The 19,883-nt window shown below is 45.3% G+C and overlaps 1 protein-coding gene across 5 annotated transcripts in view; it reads left to right on the top strand.

Moving 5' to 3' along the window:
• Nucleotides 1-19,883, top strand: part of RUNX1 (RUNX family transcription factor 1) — a 178,782-nt gene that overhangs the window by 99,217 nt on the left and 59,682 nt on the right. For 4 of the 5 annotated variants that reach the window (XM_065067336.1, XM_021299759.2, XM_065067311.1 and 1 more), the window contains exons 3-4: nt 1,812-2,065; nt 7,225-7,381. In XM_065067336.1, the coding sequence (XP_064923408.1) occupies nt 1,812-2,065; nt 7,225-7,381 (411 nt within the window). Of the gene's footprint in view, nt 1-15; nt 2,066-7,224; nt 7,382-19,883 lie in introns of those variants that run through there. The other variant, XM_065067330.1, reaches the window with a different exon arrangement.

Here is a 19,883-nt window from a genome sequence, read left to right as displayed (position 1 = left end):
GCCGCAGCCAACTCGCTCCCGGCCACCTCCATTCATCCCGGCGGCGGCAGCGGCGGCGGGCGCGGGGCGCCGGGCGGGCGCCGCGGACTCCAACCCAGCGCGGCGGAGCGCGGAACACCAGGACACGGCCCGGCTCTGCTCGGCTTGGCCCGGCCCGGCCTTGCCCGGCGGAGCCCCGGTGCTGTGGGCGGCCGGCCGCCAGGAAGCTTGAGTTTCTCCCAGCTCACGTGAAGATCCGAGAGGTCTCCGCCGTGGAAATGGGCTTTCTCTGAGCGGCCGTCTGGGCCCGAGGCTGTCACTTCTAACCCTGGCTGGCAACTTCAGGGGTTTGGTCTTCCCCGGTTCTTTCCGTCTCTCTGTGTGGGGGTCAGCGGTTCCACTCCCCCGCCCGCCGCCACCTCTTCTTTTGCGGAAGGAAAGCTTTCACTCGTTCAAAAAGTAGTGGCTTTTTTTTTTTTTTCACGTATTTTTTAAATTGTTGCTGGTTGGTTGCTTTTGGCTTTTAGTGTGTGCGTGTGCGTGGGGACTCTCCGCGCAGGCTGGCTCTATCCATCCCGCTGGCTGGAGGCGGCCGAGAGAAAAGCCATGTTTCCGAAAGCAGGCTTCCACCTGCTGCGGTTAAAATATTGCTAAGCAGCCGGTTCCTGTGGCCGAATTAGAGGAAGACTGCCTCAGATACCGAAAAAAAAAAAAAAAATTGGCAATGACTGCCGAAGTTGTTGCAGACTGTTGGTTTGACTGCTGAAGAGGACGTGAGTGAGAGAGAGAGAGAGCGCTGTTGCACACACAAAACCACAGAGACAACCCACAATTTAACCAACATCCCCAAACCCAAGTTTTCAGCTGTGGACCTTTTAGCCTCAGAGCCTGCGATCGGCTGCGACCTTTCTTTAAAATTATGAAAGACGTTATGCCAAAGACAAGTAAAAAGACAGAGATTTAAAGCTTGAATGCCATGCACTGAGCTTCCTTTCTTTTTTATTTTTGCGCAAGAGTGATTGAAAGGTCATGACATGATTACTCTTTGAGCAATGCGAACCAAACTACTGAAACCGATTTTCAAGGCTGCTTAAAAATAATCTTGCCTAGAACATTAATGGATTCCTGTTGTGTTTAAATTCTCTACAGATTATATTGTAAATATTTTATGAAGTACAGTATATGTGTGTGTGTGTGCGTGTACGTGAATACATATACAGTTGTAGCCAGATGACCTTTGATCAGTCTAGCTCGCGTACTGCCTTCTCTGAAGACTGGCCCCGAATTTCCCTCTCTTAAAGAGCGATTTTTACCTACGGAAGACGCTGATGTATTTGTTTTCTCTTGGGACTGTAGAGCAATCACCTGGAAGAAACTGATAGACAACTAACTCTCTGGGAAGCCCAGGCTTTGCATGTGTTTCTGACCGCGTCTTGTGTTAGACTTGCGTAATTTTTTCCACGTTGCTTGGGAGTTTGGAAGTTTTCCCTCCGGTAACTTTTTGTGTCACGGCTGCGGACTAGATGCACAGGCGTCGCGGTAAAGCCCCGCACGGACGACCTTTTCGCTTATCGGATTAAAGTGATCTGTTCCGCAGCGCCAGGACGCCAAGAGTTAAGTCTCGGCGTGCTCGCTATATCAGCCGCCTTCAGCAAAAAATTAACTTTGGGGACTGGCGTAGAAACAAGTTTCTCCCTGGTCCTCAGCCTGTATCCGTTTATGTTGGTCCCCAGAGAGCAGATCGCTGAAGAGTTACGCTCGTTTCGCTGTTTTGTAAAAACTCTGTGGAGGTCTTTCACTCAAAAGGCTTGTTGTGATGCGTATCCCCGTAGATACCAGCACCAGCCGCCGCTTCACGCCGCCCTCCACCACGCTGAGCCCGGGGAAGATGACCGAGCCGCTGCCGCTGCCCGGCGCCGAGCACAGCGGCGCCTTGCCGGGGAAGCTGCGCAGCGCCGACCGCAGCATGGTGGAGGTCCTGGCGGATCACCCCGGGGAGCTGGTGCGCACCGACAGCCCCAACTTCCTCTGCTCCGTGCTGCCCACCCACTGGCGCTGCAACAAGACGCTGCCCATCGCCTTCAAGGTACGTCTGCCCGCTCCCGAAAATCGCGCTTCTTGGGGACGTGGGCGGCGGGAAGGGCAAGGCGGGGGAGGACGGGGCAGGATGCGCGCCCGGCAGCTGGGGGAACACAGGGCGTCGACCCCTGGGCTCGGACCCGCACCTGGACCGACACCTGGCAGGCCGGGACGCCTTGCCCCGGCGGGGAGGCCACGTCGGGGCCGGCAGTAGGTCACAGCCGACTGTCGCGCCTCCTTTCATCCTTCCTTCCGCGGTCGCTGACATTCGCGACAGCGTGGGAAGGCGTGGGGAGAGCGGTCGCGGGGCGGCTTTCGGCCGGGCACCGGGCAGCAGCGAGCGGTGGCAGCTGGGGCATGCGATGGGCTGGGCGGGCTCCTTCCTGCCGCTGTCTCCCTCTTCGGCCCGTTCATAACTCTGCTGGCGAGGGGCGCCTCTGCTCAAGGTAAAAAGACAAAAAAAAAAAAAATCTAAAAAAGGAGTTTGTCTGCCATGGGGACCAGATGCTGGCGCAGCCCGTTGCAGACGGATGATGCAGGCGTCCCGTAACTGAGGGAGCTCCGGGCTCCCCCAGAAGCCGCCCACAACGGCGGCGGGTCCCTCTGCAGGCAGCCCCGCGGCGAAGCGCCCTGCTAGGGCTGCCACCCACCGGAGTCAACGACCCGTTGCCAGGGACGTGCCCGGAGCGAGCGCCCGGTGGCATTAGCCGACCCCGCTCCGGAGGTGACTGGCTTCACCCCGCCAGGCTGCCCCGGGGCTCTTCGGGAAAAAAATACCGCTTTCTTTTCTTTTTCTTTTTTTTTTTTTTTTTAATTAATAGTAAATGTTGTGGCCTACCCTGAGTAGACGCTGCAGCCGCTTGAGCATCTGTTTCCAGAGCCCCTTACTAAATCTTTACTTGATAGTTCAAGTAAAACCGCGGCAGAAGACATTGGGGGAGGCATAATCCAGTTCCCCCCGGCCCCGGGCCGCCGCCGGTCCTGCGGGGCGGTTCTGCGGTGCGGGATCGGGGCTGGGGCCCTGACAAGAGGTGATCCCCGTCCCGGGGGAAAAATTGCTGCCCTTTCCTCCACCCGGCCTGCTTTCCCGTTACTCGGGTTCTAGTAAAATTAATCCCGCTCTTGGTCAAGCCCTTTTTCGACTCGGGTCTATCGCTAACTTCTTGAATGCACTTGTTTTCTTGCTACTGATGTAGACACTTTTTCGAGCAAGGAGAGGAAAAGGTAATTATTGTCATTATCCTTTCCTCTGAGGCAGGAACCGCAGAGACAGTCAGGTCCCTAGGAGCCCCGGGGTTAGATTTAGGATCGGGATTTGTAAAGTTCGTGCTTTCTTTTGTGGTCACTACTAAACACCGACCGCCTCAGTACAACTTTTTTGAAGGCGACCGAACCAGAGTCTTTCCGATGTTTTTTTGGGGAAGGAGAAACGAGGGAGAAGGGCATCAGTTCAGCTCCCAAAGCTTTGGGAAATCCTGCTGAGGACGCGGCTTTAGTGAAAAGTTTTATTACGTCAGGAGAGTCTTCTTGTTTTACCAATGTATGAGTCTGGGGAAAGGAGGGGGCTAAACGGCAGCGTCTGTTCCTAAATTCATACATTTAGATTAATTATTATACTGTCACCCACGCACCAGGCAACTGCTGCTAATTACTCGGGAAGTTCTCCTCCTGGAAAGCTGAGTTACCGCGTGGAACAGGCGTGAAAACCCGCTCCGCCCCGCCGGGAAGGGAGATAAGCGAAGTCCCCAGACGTGGCCGGTGTTCCTCCCGGGGGTCCCCTGCAGCCGGAGGCCACCGCGGCGGTTTCCCGCCGTGCCACGCGTGGCCGTGCCCGGGCCGCGCTCCCAGCCCCGGGCATCTCCCGGCGGGGAAGGGGGGACAAGAGGAGGTTCTTCCCGCTCCTGCCCGGCCGTCCAAGCCGCTGGCTGAAAGCGGTGCCGCCACTCGCCTCGGCTCGCCCCCGTGTCCAGACAGCGGTAGCCGCGGGGTCCGGCAACGACCGTTGCCCCGCTCCCCCTCGCTTTCTCGGGCAGGGGGGCTTCTGGCAGCAGGCGTCTGCCCTGGTTATGTGAAAATTGCCCGCGGAAAACAATCTCCGGGGGCTGGTTTCGGGAGATATCCAACGCCGCTCTCATTTCTCATTCAGTCCGCCCCCTCAGTTAATGAAACCCTCCGTTATACCTAGGAAGCCCGCTCCCAACTTCTGCAAACAGAGTAAAGGGTCAGGTTCTCCAAACAGACCAAAGCAAGGGTTTGTAAGACTGGGATCGTTTAACCTAGAAATAGGCAACCAAAAAAAAAAAAAAAAACCACCCAAGACACCCCCCCCACCCCCCCAAAAAAAAACCAAACACCACAACAACCAGAAAAAAAACCCAAACAAGAAACACCGGAGGGGGTTTCCTTATAAGCTCCCGCAATGTTGTGCTGGGAGGCACCTGCTTTGCAGAGGCGCTCGGCGCTTGTCGTCTCCCTCTCAGAGCTCCCGCTGTGGACCGCCGAGAAATAAGTCCTGAAATAGTTTGCCACGTATAAAACAATCCCATTAGTTTCATCCTAAATATTGAATATTCTCAAAGGCGTTTTTAAAAGTCGTAATTTTAAAGATCATTTGGAACAAGAACTAGAAAATTCAGATCATTCCTATGCTGACAATATCTTATTTGCATCTGACAAAAAAAAAAGCGCCGAGTTTTATCAAGTATTTGCTAACAACCATTGCATCAATAGAGAGACAGAGAATCTTTTTCACACTTCCTTAGAAAAATTCACTCATGTTTAATATTGAAGGTCAGGATATTATTTGAAACCAAAATAATAATTTCATTTTTTTCTAAAATAATGATTCTGAGAAACTTAGAAAATGATACATGATAACTCTAAAAAGATGTTATGTAGATTCATTGTCAAAATGCTGTTCAATAAGAATGTAAGTCTTAATTTAAAAGCCCAATTTTGTTTGATTGATGTGACAGAAGTAGGTAATTTAGATATCCGACAGCACTGCAACCCCGATATGCTTTTTGCTTCTCTACATTTTTTTAAGAGCTAAAGAGTACAACAAAGTACTAGATAACTCCAGTCAGCAAGTCCCAACTTATCTGTTTAGTCTTTTTTCTAATGTAAATGTTTGTGTTTCTGTTTCTATTGTCTGTGACTTTTAACTCTAGTTTATTTTCTGGCCTGTGTAATTTTTATACTCGTTTCTAATATTTGCTTCGTATGTCTTATAGCTGAAGTTGTCTTCAGTGTAATTTGAAAACAGGGATTTAAAATATTTGTTTCATAAGAGACAACCAACCCTGAAGGTTTTTCATTCGTCAAAATGCTAACATATATTTCCTTAAACAGGCATGCAAACATTTGCATCACAGGGAGCTGAGGGTAATGCCCTGATTTTCCCCTTTCCCTTTCTTGTGTCTTTAATATATATGCATGCATTAAGGTTTTACGGTAACTTTTTAAGAACTGGGTGATTGCGTTGGGTTTGCAGTTGCTGATCTTGTGAGCCAGCGTGCCTTGTGACACAGTGCTGTGCGAGGAGAAAACTCACTAGCTTCAATGTTTTGAGCAGGTCTATTTTATGCCAAGACCAGAGAAATATGAAAAGCGCAATGCTGGGCATAGCACAGGCCACAGAAATGCATTATGGCACACAGAGGAGAACAAAAAACCAAAAGCCTGGGCCGCAGAGGAATAGGAAAGAGGAAGTTGAAATAGATACGTAATGAGGGAATTTTGATACAGTGATTTTAATTTTGCATGTGGAAGTGAAAAACAAGGGTTATTGTTAACAAATGGGAAAGCACTGAAGTGAGAAATGCAGCCTCCTGTAGAAGGAAAGGCTAGTGAGATACCTGCGACTGGAGACCTCTCTCTTATTATGGGAGGTAGCTATGGCCAGGGAATAAGCATGAGAGACCAATCAAGTAAAAGAGCTGGGGATCCTGTTTGGAAAGACCAGTGTGATTAGAAATTAATAGAAATAAGACTGGGCCGTGACAAGTTTGAGCCAATTATAACTGCATGGACATAAGCTAGAAAACATTAAGAGGAAGGAAAAATATCGAGCTGCAGCTCAGAGGACATGATGCAGGACTACTTCCTTTTAGAATGTGTAAAAGAGGAAACAAAAACTAGCTTCTTTTTTTTTTTTTTCTGTCTCTGTTGGTTTTTTTGTTTCTATGTTGGTTTGGTTTTCTTAGTTGTAGTCCTGAAGTTGCTACTGTGGACTTAATTGGGGGGAAACCAACGTGATCTAAAACAGGTATGATAGAGGACCTAATTCAAGCTCGTACTTTTACCAGAGTAAATCTAGAGACGCATCAGACATCCATTCAATTAAACAGGGTAAAATTGTTTTGAGAATTTGGTCTTGCTCAAGAAGATAAAATTAATTTTTTCATAATTTAACCACTATGAACATTGCAGATGCAATCGCATCAGAAATGCAGTGAACCCTGTGTTCCTAAATATTTCTTTGATAGATGCTGGCACCAAGGAGCTACAGCGCAAACATTTCAGACGAGGTGGAAGCCTTTGGCTGAGCGATTGTAGATTTCATTAGTTCAGATCATGTTTTTCATCCATCAGGTTGCGGGTGAGGTCTTAAGTCAATGATTTTCTTTCATGCTTCTAAATTGAAAAAAAGGAAATTGTTCAGGAAGTTGTGATTAAACATTTGATTGAGGCTTGTTTTTGATGGATTCATTATGAATTTATGCTGGGGCAGCTCTATTTGGAGCAGTGGGAGGAAAAGATAGGGAACTGGTGCAGCTGTGTAGACTCTGACCCTCTGCATCCATGAGACAATTGGCTTGGTTTTGTTTTTTCTTGACTTTACATTTCCATTATTACGCTTACTTTATTGTAGCATAAAAGGAATGCTACTGGTGTAAATCAGACCCGAACTGATTCCTGTTACTTGAATTTATTGGCAATACATGATATGCTGTGTATTTTAGCGGTGCATTAATGTAGAAACTTTTCTGTATCTCTGCAAACTAGGAATGGAAGCAACTCCTGTTTTTCCCCAGCAGCTTCTAGTCTACATAGATTTTTGCTGTTGCTGCTTTTCCCTATTTTATCATGTTACTTTTTGATCTTCTGCACCCCAAATTAAGTGTCACATAATGAAGCTGAAGCTTCTGCTCCTTGGTTTCCTAGGTGGTGGCCTTGGGAGACGTGCCCGATGGGACACTGGTAACAGTGATGGCTGGAAACGACGAAAACTACTCCGCAGAACTCAGGAATGCCACAGCTGCCATGAAAAACCAAGTAGCAAGGTTCAACGACCTCCGATTTGTGGGTAGAAGTGGAAGAGGTATGTGTTTGCGCTCAGCTACACTTTGGTCACATTCACCAGTTATGTAAAGTTCTGGTTACATAGAGGGAATTTAAAGACGACGTCTATTGAGTTTTCTGTGGCAGGGAATGTTGCAAGATCTGGCACAGGCCAATTCCAAAGGCACAGAATTAGCTATATGGGTTTTTTTGCTTTATTGTAGCCTGTCATCTATGTCACTTCAATTTTTAAACAGTGAAATCTAATTTGAAAAAAAAAAATCACATAGACAGCAAGTTGCATTTTGACTCTAGAAGCCATTCTGTTAAATTTAGAACAGCACATTATTAGCCACATTTAAATCTCATATTTTCAAGTTAAAATGAGAATTTTCAGCTTGTGTAAAAGCTCACAACCATCTTGTGGCTCCCAGGCATTCTCTGCAAAATCTGGTCACTGTAACAGAGTGAGTCAACCGAAAATTACAGGTAATTCCAACAAAGATCTAAATATTTCCTGGCTTCGTCATGACCTGGTGAAGGCATAGGGCACTTTTTCTGACCTTTCTTTCTCTGAAATAGATACAGAACAATACATAGTAGTCCTGTTAGTTAATATACTCCTGCAAGGTGTGTGTGATAGAACAGAAGAGATGGGCTTAATATCCAACTTGCTGTACCTCTGTAATTACTAGCACATAGCAGATAAAAGGGCCTCATGAGTGTGAGTAACAAATAAGAATCAAAGCTGACTTAGACTAGAACTATATAAAAATGTTGTTAGGAAGCTGCAAATAGTATCTGACACATGTGGCTCATGTCGCATGTGAGTGGGCAGGTGCACAAAGCTTGATCCAAAAGCCCGTAAAATCAACAAGAAGGGACCCTTCACACCTTCGCTCTTTGGCCCCATTCTATGATCTTAAACCGCATAAAATTCCAGGCAATCATGTTTACCTTTCTATTACAACATTATTTTAAGCGTTCCTCTTGCATTACTGCCCTTATTGCTGTGAGAGGAGTCCTCTGCATGTGTCAGGGGGGTGTCAGTCAAACCCACAGAAGAAGCTGCAGATCTGTTGCTCAGGAAAAAGCTCAGTGAAAAGATCAGCCTGTCTCTCTTTTAAGGTCAAGAATGAGAAACTGTCGCATCTTCCATGTGACTTCAGATCTTATTTATGTACATATTTTTCTTTGGTTTCATTCATATCTTTAAGTAAAATCAAAAAGTAACATTATAGTGTTCCAAACACAGCAGTGTTATTTAGGGACAATTCAGTGATGTAGCTCTCACAGATCAAAATTATAGTGTCTACTGCACTTCAGTAGCTTTCCATATACTACCTTTTTCAGCAACACGTGCGTTGATGGTCTCTCTAAGCCAGGTTAAGCATTTGGGACTTGCTGATTCCTGCTCACCATTTTCACCTCCCTCTTTCCCCATGTGAGCACCTGAGACATCTCCTGATGTGTAGTTGCATTCGTGGCCCTTACGAACATGAACAGAGTTCTGAGCATGCTTCAGGAGAGTTACGAGGGTGACACACTTCTGCTTGCTTACTCTCAAAATGTTTTACTCCAAAAGGGAGACGGGTCAGGCTTCAGACTGAGGAAGTTATCCTGATTATACACAACAGCCTTTATTTGCCTTTGAAGTGAAATGCATCTGTAGATATTCTTCCAATATAAATAAAGTCAGCAATTGTGGAAGAACACAGCCCTGTTGAAACACAGATGTAAGCAGTAAATACATTTGAAGAATAAAATACCAACCCAATTCCTCTGTATCCTGCAGCATTTTTAGCTGGGGACACAGAGAGAGATGTCTTTTAGATCATGTTGTTTGGGCTGTCTTTAAAATGCACTTGGTGGAAAACACCCGCAGCTGAGAATGTAGCTTCGTAATGCTAGCAAAGAATAATAATAGGGTAATGCAGAGAAAATTATATCCATTTACTGAAAACATAAGAGATGCTGTAATGTCTAAAAGTATCAGTCATTAAACATGTTCATTTGTTATATTAAAGGTTCCACCTTTTCAGTAAATGGAATTTGCATTATGATTCAGAGATGACTGTTTAGAAGATTCAAATGAATAGCTGGCAAAGTGGCGGAGAAGCTAATAAAAACAAACCTGTAGTTCAGTTCCTGGCCATGGTAGTGAAGCTGGAAATCATAACAGTGAACTGTGTGAGCTTCAAGGTCAAAATCCCACAGCTGAGAGAGAACAGTCCCTATTCATACAGAAAATCTTGGCGGGGAGCGTCGCTGAGCTGCTTTGCCATAAGAAAGTGCTAGTGGCTGATCACTCGTGCACAGACAGAAAGCTTGTATGTTGTGTGACATTCGGGTGCTCGGGATTCCTTAAGCAATGGAGTGATGTGGGAATGCTGCATGTAATTAGTCAGTCTTTGAGGTTAAATCTCATCACCTCCGTCGGCTGCCCATCTCTGGAGCGAGTGACTAATGTATGCTTTTGTTTACTCCTTGAACAGGGGATTGTTTTCCAAAGGTGGGGATTGTTTGCATTTGGTATGGGATTTCTGAGGTGCTGTTCTGTTGAATTTGTATAAAGCCTAAAGCATAAGGTAGCTGCTTCAAAGGGCATTGCTTCCTTTGATACTTCGCTGGAGGAAAATTAACTGAAACTTTGTTTGCTATTTAATATTTGAGTTTGAATAAGCTCAGTTGCCACCAGTGATAATGTGATGCCAGGAGTATTATGTGAATAGGGATTGAAAGTTCACGTCGGTTATGGTCAGGGTGGACGCTCTTTGTGTACCTCAGGTGATTTAAAATCCCTGCTGGCGTATAAAGAATGGCTTTGACCGGTGACAGTTTCCAGTGCATTGGTTGTCACCCAGGGGTAACCGTCCCCATAAAATGCCTTGCTGAACCGATAGTAAGCTGCTGCTCTCTCCCTTCTAAGAGAGTATGAAATTGTCATACTTGGCATTCTTAATAAATAGTTTAAATTTTCTGCTGTGGGCTTTAAATGAAATCTGGCAAGACAGTCTGATGGCTGTTTCAAACATAAGGCTATTGTCCACATTTTCATCTCAGTGAATAAGCAGCTCGGCGCTGACTGTCAGAGAGTTATGGCAGTTCCCTCTGTTTGGGGGTCTGATCCCACCTGTCTGTCAGAGCAGACACACCAACCAAATATTGGCCAAAGCTTGAAGAACTGAACTGCATTACAGTGTTCGTTTCATATCTAACAGCAAGTGCTTGCCCCCTTTGCTCTGTCTGTATCTGTTGTTCAGTATAAAAAAAAACAAACCAAAACAAAACAAAAAAACACCCACTTAATTTTCTTGACACCCAGAATGGGAACTGAGAATATTGCAGGTCACCTGAAACATCGAGATGTTGTATAAAAGCAATTTGGCTCACTTTTGTGAACAAAACAGATTTACATTGGAATTGGCTGGTCTCCAGAGTTACTATTCCTCACCCTAGTTTGAGAATGCTACTGGGAAAACCTGCCTATCTGGCTTGTAAGCCCGAGTAAGTAATTTCTGAAAGAAAAATGTACTTTAAATCTTCAGCCAATCTCAGCCCCCTTTGCCTGATTACTTGGTTAAAAAAAATTAATCTTTATTTTCCTCCTTCCGTTCAAAAACACTTCAAACTTCAAAATGTTACTACTGCAAAGTACTCTGTTTTCTTAATGTGTAATGAACCAGTTTAGGTTACTATGATGAAATAAATCTGATGCAAAAAGCCTGACACCATAGAAGCTCATTGGATAAAATTAAAAATAAATAGTTATTTTGGAGAGGGAAACTTTTGCGGCTCGGTAAGCATTACATATTTTCCTCATGGAATCATTAATCCCAGTAACTATCTTCTTTGTAGAATGTAACATTAAAAAAATAAATAAATAAAATAAAATAAAATAAAAAACAACAAACAAACATGTTTTCAAGGTGAAAAAAGTATTAATAGGTTGTCATAATAGTAGCTCATAGGGAAGTGTCTTGGCTTGCTGCAGAAGATCTCAATCTAAAGCCGAGATCTGGAGCTGGAGCTTCGTGATAGCTTTCCAGCAAGGTCTGTTTGGAAACTGCATCTTAGAAAGGACTAAAAATCAAGCCTATGTATATGTTTCCTACCAACTATTGGGATTAGATGCGTGAATAAACTTTGCAATAGTTTTCGATTTTCACAGAGCCAAAGAAGTACTCCTTTTCACAGGAGTAGCTGGCAGGAGAACAGGAGAGGGAGGTATTACGAAGCATAATCAGAAGTTTCTGCAATCAGGACTCTTCCTTCGGGATATAATTTTGGAGAAGAAAACTCAGTTTGAGCTGGAATCTCAAAAATACTCAAAGCCCAGAAATTATTAGCCTGGATTCTGAGTCCAATTATTTTTATTTGTCTTCTGAATTCGGAATTTTGCTCCTTCTGTGCAGCTTCAGCATGTGGTTGCTTTATTTAAGCACTTTGTTAAAAATCGTTTTATTTTTACTTGAACACATTCAAAATTATAAAAGTATGTGCAAAACAGAGGAGGATGCTATTCAACAGGATCGTAAAATCAGTAGTAAGCAGCCGGCTGGGTCTTGGTCCAAACCATTGGAATGCTTCAGGGTGACACAGTATCAGATACTGGAGTAACAATGAACCACGCTTGCCAGACAGGACGAAAATAGAAGAAATCCAACAGCAATCAAAACTCAAAAAAAGGGCCAATTGACAGAGTATAAAAACAACTGCATATTTATACTTGGGATTGATAAGGATGGGGCGCTAGCAGGATGCTATGGCCAGCGGGAGAGCGTCTGGCTGTAGAGAAACAGGCAGCTCCTTTGAGTCATCCTGCAGCCATGCCACCGTGCTCGGTACATGCAAGGCTGCCATGGCCCTTGGGGTGGAAAAACTGGAAATCTGTCACGCTGCTCACCTGGGGCTGCCACTGCCCATTCTGCTGATATCTGTCCTGCCACTGCCTGTCCTGCTGCCTGTGGGCGGCGGCTGAAGGAAGGGGCCACGCTGCTGGTCATCACTCCGAGTGTGTGATGGAGGGTCCGTATTTTGCAGAGGACTCTTCTTCCTCCAGTCTGGTCTGAATGGTGAATTTTGCTCTCAAAGACAGAAGCCAGAAGCAGTAATTTTATTTTTAAGGGACTTAGGGTCATTAATTTTAATCAGAATTTATGTAGAAACTGAGTAGCCATGGAAGAATTCAGTGTGCAGAGGTGCAGAGGAGGCGATGTGTATTTCAAGTCAAATCATAGAATCGTAGAATAGTTTGGGTTGGAAGGGACCTTCAAAGCTCATCTAGTCCAACCCCATGCACTGAGCAGGGACATCTGCAAATAGATCAGGTTGCTCAGAGCCCCGTCCAGCCTGGCCTGGAATGTCTCCAGGGATGGGGCATCTACCACCTCTCTGGCCAACCTGTGCCAGTGTTTCACCTCCCTCATTGGAAAAAATCTCTTCCTCATATCTAGCCTGAACCTTCCCTCCTTTAGTTTAAAACCAAATAGCTGGGGTTGGTGCTAGATTGATGAGCAAACCTGTCTCTTTCAAGACGATGGCTGCCTCAGTGCCGGCCTTTGACAGGGACATAGTGGCAGGAGGAGGGAAGGGGAAAAGACTTTCTCATTACACCAGTGCCACCCGAGTCGTCTTCAGCACACACTCGCTACGTGCAGCCAGCTTTGCATGAATTGCTGATTGTGTAAAAAAAATATGTATGATGCAGCTCCACATGGGGGTTTGACTCGAAAAACATCATGTGGTCTGTGAGGCCGAGCATGACTGTGGATGGTTTTGCCAGCTCCCAAACACTCTCTGCTGGGTTACTTAAAATTTCGTCTGGGTGAAAAAAATCTCGATCAGAAAGTGTCAACAGGAGAAAAATAATGGCAGAGCGATTTGGAGAACTTCCTGTCTCCGGGAGCATTACTGCTGTAAACAGTGGCCATGCCAAGTGCTGAACCACTGCCCTCAGTCCAATAACAATAAATCTATTTTTTGGTTCTGCAGAGCTCTGCTTGTACATTTTTGAAACTCAGGCTAACGACAAGGATGAGGCAGACACTGTCCTCTGAGCTTTTTTTTCTTGCCATGATAAAAGGAATTTGCCTTACCAGGATGCTGCTTAGGGAAAACAAAGTGCCTCTCTAGATGAAGAGGTTACATAGTTTCAGGAGACCTGTTGGCTCTTCAGCCCTTTTTTGTCTTTGTTTTTATTTTGCTTTTTATTTTAGTGTGCTTTCCTTCAGAAGCTGCTTGAGTTCTGGTGAAAAAATATTTAATTTTGTGTGTACCTGTATATGTATGTACCTGCATTACAACTCAGATAACAGCTGCTATTTTGTAATAAAAATAAAATAATTCTGGGATGATCTAGGACACCGGCTTCAGGACTGGCTAGTGAACTTCAGATGACTACCCTATGGCATGCAGTTCTTGTCAGCTCACTCAGGATTAGCAGAAATGAGGATGCTGCAAGTCAGTGGTTTACAATTGCTGTGAAGAGAGGCTTTTCCAGCATAGTCATGTGCATAAGCCCTCATCAGTGAATCAGTCTGTGTTCCCTTCTAAATACCCTTTAGCAACAGTAAAAGAAGACTTTTTTTTTAGTGCTGTGTGACTCTCCACATCTTTTGCTCCCATCCTACTTCTCTCCTGGTTTTCCCATCATATTATTTTAACACAATTTTCTCAACCTCTCCAAAATGACCTTATTCCCTTCATTTCTGTTCTGCATCAATCTCTGTCTCCTCCTTCCTCTACTGATGCTCTTCCTGCCTGACACCTTTGAGAGCTGCTGCCTCTCAGCAGAGGTTGGGATTCCTGTGTGAGCTTTTATCACAGGAGCAGGTTTTGGCCTCAAAGTGTGCTGCTGGGGACTATCCTTAATTTCTTTCACCCTTTCCCACCATTCTCTCCAAGGACGGGGAGCTACCTGTGATGTGGTGAGGCGATGGAGTGAGCAGTACATGGGGGAAAGGGAGGAGGTTCAGGAGACCAAGGTGAGGAGGAGGGAAGCAGCTGCTTTGAAGTCTTGATGCCATAAGGGCTCTTCAGCAGGGCGGTGCTTGTAGCAGTGTGTATGCACATCAGTTCCCTGAAGTTTAGGGAGGAACTGAAGGAAACACTTTGGCAAGGGCACAAAGTTTCCACAGGCTAGACTTTATGCACCACAACTCTAACAAAGCCACATCCATATCTGTGGCCACAGAGGTTGCTCTACATTTGAAGGTTGTCTCTGGTGGAACTTGGCAGGTTCCAAGTTCATAATGGCAGTGTTATCTCCCCCATCGCTGACTGCACGGATATCCATTGAGTGACCCCAGGCCTCTTTGGAGCTCTGAAATCAATGCGCATTGCATTAGTGTAATGACAGCATGGAGGAGTCCTGCCTCTAAGAAAACAAACTCACAGTAAACAGTCCCAGTGCACACTCCTATGCTCAGCTAGCCACTGAAGAAGTGACTTGCCAGGTTGTCTTCTGGCATTCACCTGCTTCAGGACATGGCAGGAGGAAGTCATAAAAGTGTTCCATGCCTTTCATATTCAGAGCAGTTCATTGCTCTTCCAGTGAACCCACATCTTCCTTGTTTTCTATACCTCTCTTCCTTCAGCTGTGCTGGGAGGTCATCATCTTCATCTCTCCACAGGGCAAGGAGCATTTTTGTTCTCAGCTCCAGCTTCATACCAGAGCACTAAAGTATGCCAGCATCTGTCTGGTCAGGTAGCCAGGTTGGGGCTGATTCCAAATGAAACAAGTACTGGAAAAAGGGAGAGGGACTGAGACAAAATCCAGGGCTCACGGGGCTTTGTCTAGGTTTACAGGCAAATACACCATGAAATGGAGATGACTCAGAATACGACCAGCTAAAACCCACACCACCCATTACACCAAGGTTTTCCCACTCTCACAATTAGGCAAAGGATGAGAACAGAGTTTTGAGGGGTGAAGAAATCATGGGTTCAAACACAAAAGCAGTCCTTGGAGAAGGCTCTGGAATGAGGCACTTCCCCTCACCTCAAACACTGCAGCCACCAGCCCCAGGAGCCAGGTGTGTGCCTCCCCTATGCCTGAAAGACCTCTCCGCCCAAAGGGCCTCCAGCCAGGGAACCACCAGGTTTGAGGACTCTGCCACCACACCACAGCCATCTGGCCAGGAGGCACTTCTGTGGAGTGTGCAGTGAATGTCTGAGACACGCCCTACAGAGCAGGGAACTCCCCTGGTGATGTGCCCTCATGCTTAAAGCAGGAGAAGGGGCCACCATGAGAGGCTGACTCAGCAGCTGAGCCCCAAGCAGCAGGTCCCAGACCAAGCTGCCCCAGGAGAGGGGCAGAGGAGGGCTCAGGCTGTGTGTCAGGACCAGGCTGACCATGCTGAGGTTTTCCTTCACAGAGGCTAAGCTTGTGGCCTCGAGGGCACAGAGCCGTTCAGCAGGGGAAGCCCCCTCAGATATCCACTGCATCTGCTGCTAGGCATCACCTGGGTGGTGGGGGTGGGAGGAGTGCGGGGTGTAATTTTGGACTTAAACGTTTAAATCAAACCTCAATCCCACTTCAGGCAACTAAATCCTTTCGTGAATCTGGGCCTCAACCTTTTCATCTCTCTTTCATCACTTATCAAGTGGGGGTGATAATTTCTACCTCAAAAAGCTTATTAATGGTTTGAAATTATACCTGGGTTAAGGACTACTATTAGGCTTAAAGATCTCAAGGCATTTTCTGTGAGAAGGTAGTAGCTTTGCATTTAATTAATTTTGTTTTGAACTGTCCTTTCCAACTGGTGCTCCTGTTGCTCTTTTTCGCTTTCCCTGAACCATTCAGCAGTGACACAGCAGTCTGCTGAATGATCATTTCTTCATTCCACCCTAGAGCTGGATGTACTTTGTGGAGGCTAAGTCATTTCTGAATGCTTATTCACAAACAGCCCAGGCTCTGGTAGGGAGAAGCACTTCATTTAAAACTAAAACGATATTGCGATAAGGAAAAAAAAAAAAATCTAAATTCCCTGAAATGTAGTAGGTCATGGCTTGAAAGCAGAGGTTCAGTTTTTGGAGTGGCCCACTCATTGGAGCACCAGAGATATCCATTAGAGTGACCTTTGGGAAAAAATCGTTTCACCCTGTCAAAGTCTTTGTTCAAAATGTACATTTGTATAAATTGCGTATGTACATTGCAAGTCTTAAAAATATTTTAACAATAAATATTGCATTTTAAGACTCAAACTGTAATCTTGTGCTGCCACTCTGCTGTAGAGGCTAGGCACCCCAGAGCATCTCATTCTTCTTATGCTGTAATTATCGTCTCCACCCAAGTTCATAAGAATTTTATAGTGGTTACTGCAGCAACTCCACTTGTTAGAAGCTGCTTGGCTTTTCCACTAAAAGGTCTTCCCCCCATCCCAGTCTTTTAATGCTATAATCCATTTTCCAAACTTTCTGCAGGCTTTTTGTCTAAGAAAGCATCCCAACCCAAAAATTCAGTTAAAACAGGTCACATGGGTTGTCTTTCAGAACAGGATGGAAAACCACTTTTTTCTATGTTGTCAAACATTTTTGTTACTCTAGTGCACACACTCACACACACACATGCACATATCACCTCCATTATAAAGCCTAAAAGCTGGTATTTATGTAGGACGTAAACCTAAGGATGCTGAAGTACAAATAATGTTCCTGCCAGCCAAATTCCCACCACAGCTTGAAATAGTCTTTCTTCTGAAATTAGGCAACATGTAGGGGGATTCCTGGTGGTTTTGTGTGTTTGTGGATTGTTGAGAAAGTGACTAATGTCTCAGCTAACTACTGGGTGTCACCCTAGGCTGACTATTGTAGGACACCCTGTCTTCAGAGACTTCTGTCTTGTCACTCCACTCCTAAATCTCTTGACCCTATGCCTCTTCTCCTTAGTTAGCACATTTATATCCTTTCCCATAAGCTCAGAGTTATTTCCCTATCTGCTTTCTGCTGCAGCTCCCTTCCTGACAAATGGCCGTGACCATTTAGTATCCACACCTGGTATGTGCTACTACTGAACTGCCAGTTTTTCTCTGAACAGAAGTGCATTTTAGATCCAAGTTTCTTAAATAGAGAAGGACCATCAGGTGCCTCACAGGCAAACTTTTACACACACCATTGGGTTGTCAGGGAAGGAATTAGCACAGAGGCCCCTGCAAGGTTGGAGGAGGCAATGGATGGTATCATCATGACAACACATGGAACTGGGAAGTGAAACCACTCATCAGTGCAGAAGTGAAACTGGCTGCACACAAACTCTTGTCAAACTGAAATGTAAACAACTGCCCCCCTCAACAAAAAAAGAAAAAAGAAAATTTGTGGTTGTTTTCGTGAGCTGAGTCCCACTCTTGCAATCCTTGAAAATGTGAGTGATCCCTGTTTATGCGATGGAGAATCACTCTTCTGAGGGCTTCCGATCAAATACTGCAGGTGTTAGTTGCTACAGTAATGGAAAAAAAGCAGTGTTCAGGCAAAGATGTGATTTTTGAATTGACGGTGGCATGCTTCTGGGGTGCAGGGTGTTAGCATTTTTAGTTTATGCCAGCAGGAAGATAGTAGAATCAAGGAATGTCCTGAGTTGGAAGGGACCCACAAGGATCATCGAGTCCAACTCCTGTCCCTGCACAGGACAACCCCACAGTTCACACCGTGTGTCTGAAGGTGTTGTCCAGTCTCTTCTTGAACACTGTCAGGCTTGGGGCCGTGACACCTCCCTGGGGAGCCTGTTCCAGTGCTCCACCACCCTCTGGGGGAAGAACCTTTTCCTCATGTCCAACCTAAACCTGCCCTGGCACATCTTCCTGCCATTCCCTTGGGTCCTGTCATTGGTCACTAGAGAGAAGATATGTCCTTTTTCCTAAGGAAAGGGATTTGAATGTTGGTGCCATTGTAACACAGCAAAGCAAGGGAAAAGAGACTTTAGAACATGCTACCTGTGTGGGCATTTTGCAGTCCAAGGGACAGGTCCTGTAGCATGCCTGTCATACTTGATGACAAGGGGCATGCATAAAACATTGCTGTGTGTCACTAACATGTGTCTGCTGGAATAGCTGCTGAGGGCCTGAGTCACTTTTATTTTAACAGCTGTAGGTTACACCACATATAGAACCAGCTACTGCATCTATTTTGTTAAATATTTCATGTCCACAGCTCGCAGGCTTAGGCTTATGTCTTTGACTTATGAAATAAGAATATTGTCAGGGATAATTTCTAGAAGAGTGTCAGGGACTGTCCTTGTCACCCACATAATGGTTTTAAGGTAAAATTCAATTTTAGTGCCAGTTAAGGTTGGTTTTAAGGTAAAATTCAATTTTAGTGCCAGTTAAGGTTGAAAGCCTCTCTATTAAAGTCACTTGATTTCAGTTATGTAATTTTGGTTGCTTAATATAGTTCTTGTGTTGCCTTAGGTTGAATGTATGTACACTTCACCAAAATAATTCCTTGAAATTCTACCCCAGGCACAGCCTTCTTCTAGCATTCTAGATCCAGGAGTCCCCAGAGCTGTGGCAGGAGAGGCAGGTGACTCTGCTGTTCTTCACCACAGCATTTGACACGTTAGCTGGAAGAAAAAAACCTTGGAGAATGGGTAGGGAGGAACAAAGAGTGAAGTGCAGGTCTTAGTTAAGCACTTGGTTGTGCTGCAGGGAGCTGGGAAGGAAAGGGAAAGGGAGAAGCCAGAGCCAGCCATGCTCCTGCAGTAACAAGTTTCTTTTCCACAACTTCTTGCAAAACAAATTCAGTAGTACATAGCTGGGTCCAAGTTTGCAGCTGAGCCGCTTTTGGCCATTTGCATGACAGCTTGGCCCTGTATAAATTCAGAACAAAACACCTATTGATTTAATGCGATGGAGATTTCATTCTGGGTAAGTAGATGCTATGTAAACACACATATAAGAACTTCCTGGAGTGAGACACTCGAGAGAAATGTTCAAAAGTATAGCTTTATGTTGACCCAGGCTGGCTTGGAAGGAGGCAAGTGGGTGTATTTCCCAAATCTCCAACTTCACACACTCTTACACCCGCAGAACATTCATATAAACACAAAAACATATCCATTGCCTGTGACACTGATTTGCGTGGGCAGTTCTTGCATTTCTATGGGTAATCACCCTGATTTGCTGACATTTCCCCATGTTCACATTTTTCTGTTTGGACCGCTGGTCTGTGGCAGTCAGAATTTGTAAACCATCTACAGCGTGGTAGCAGATGAGGTAAATAACAGTTTTTTTCTCATATTTAAATTCAGTGGTATCTGTGGTGCTGATGGTAAACAAATTATGTTTTTTTTTTTGATGCTGCTTATTTCAGCTACAGCTTTTTTTCTGATGAACCAGCCACTGGGCCAAACATAACAGGCGAAATTATATTCTGACTGTAAAACTGTTTCTAGGGGCAGGAGAAAATAGTCACCACCTGAGCACAGAATTTGGACTTGTGCAGGTTTTTTTGCAATTGGACATGCAACTTGAACACCTACAAAAATATTTCACTTGTATGATAAGCATCAGCTAACTAATGAAGGGTCATCCTATTGATTACATTTG

Source organism: Columba livia, chromosome 1 (assembly GCF_036013475.1).
Source record: "Columba livia isolate bColLiv1 breed racing homer chromosome 1, bColLiv1.pat.W.v2, whole genome shotgun sequence".
NCBI classification, from domain to species: domain Eukaryota; kingdom Metazoa; phylum Chordata; class Aves; order Columbiformes; family Columbidae; genus Columba; species Columba livia.
This window is presented reverse-complemented; position numbering and strand designations above follow the sequence as displayed.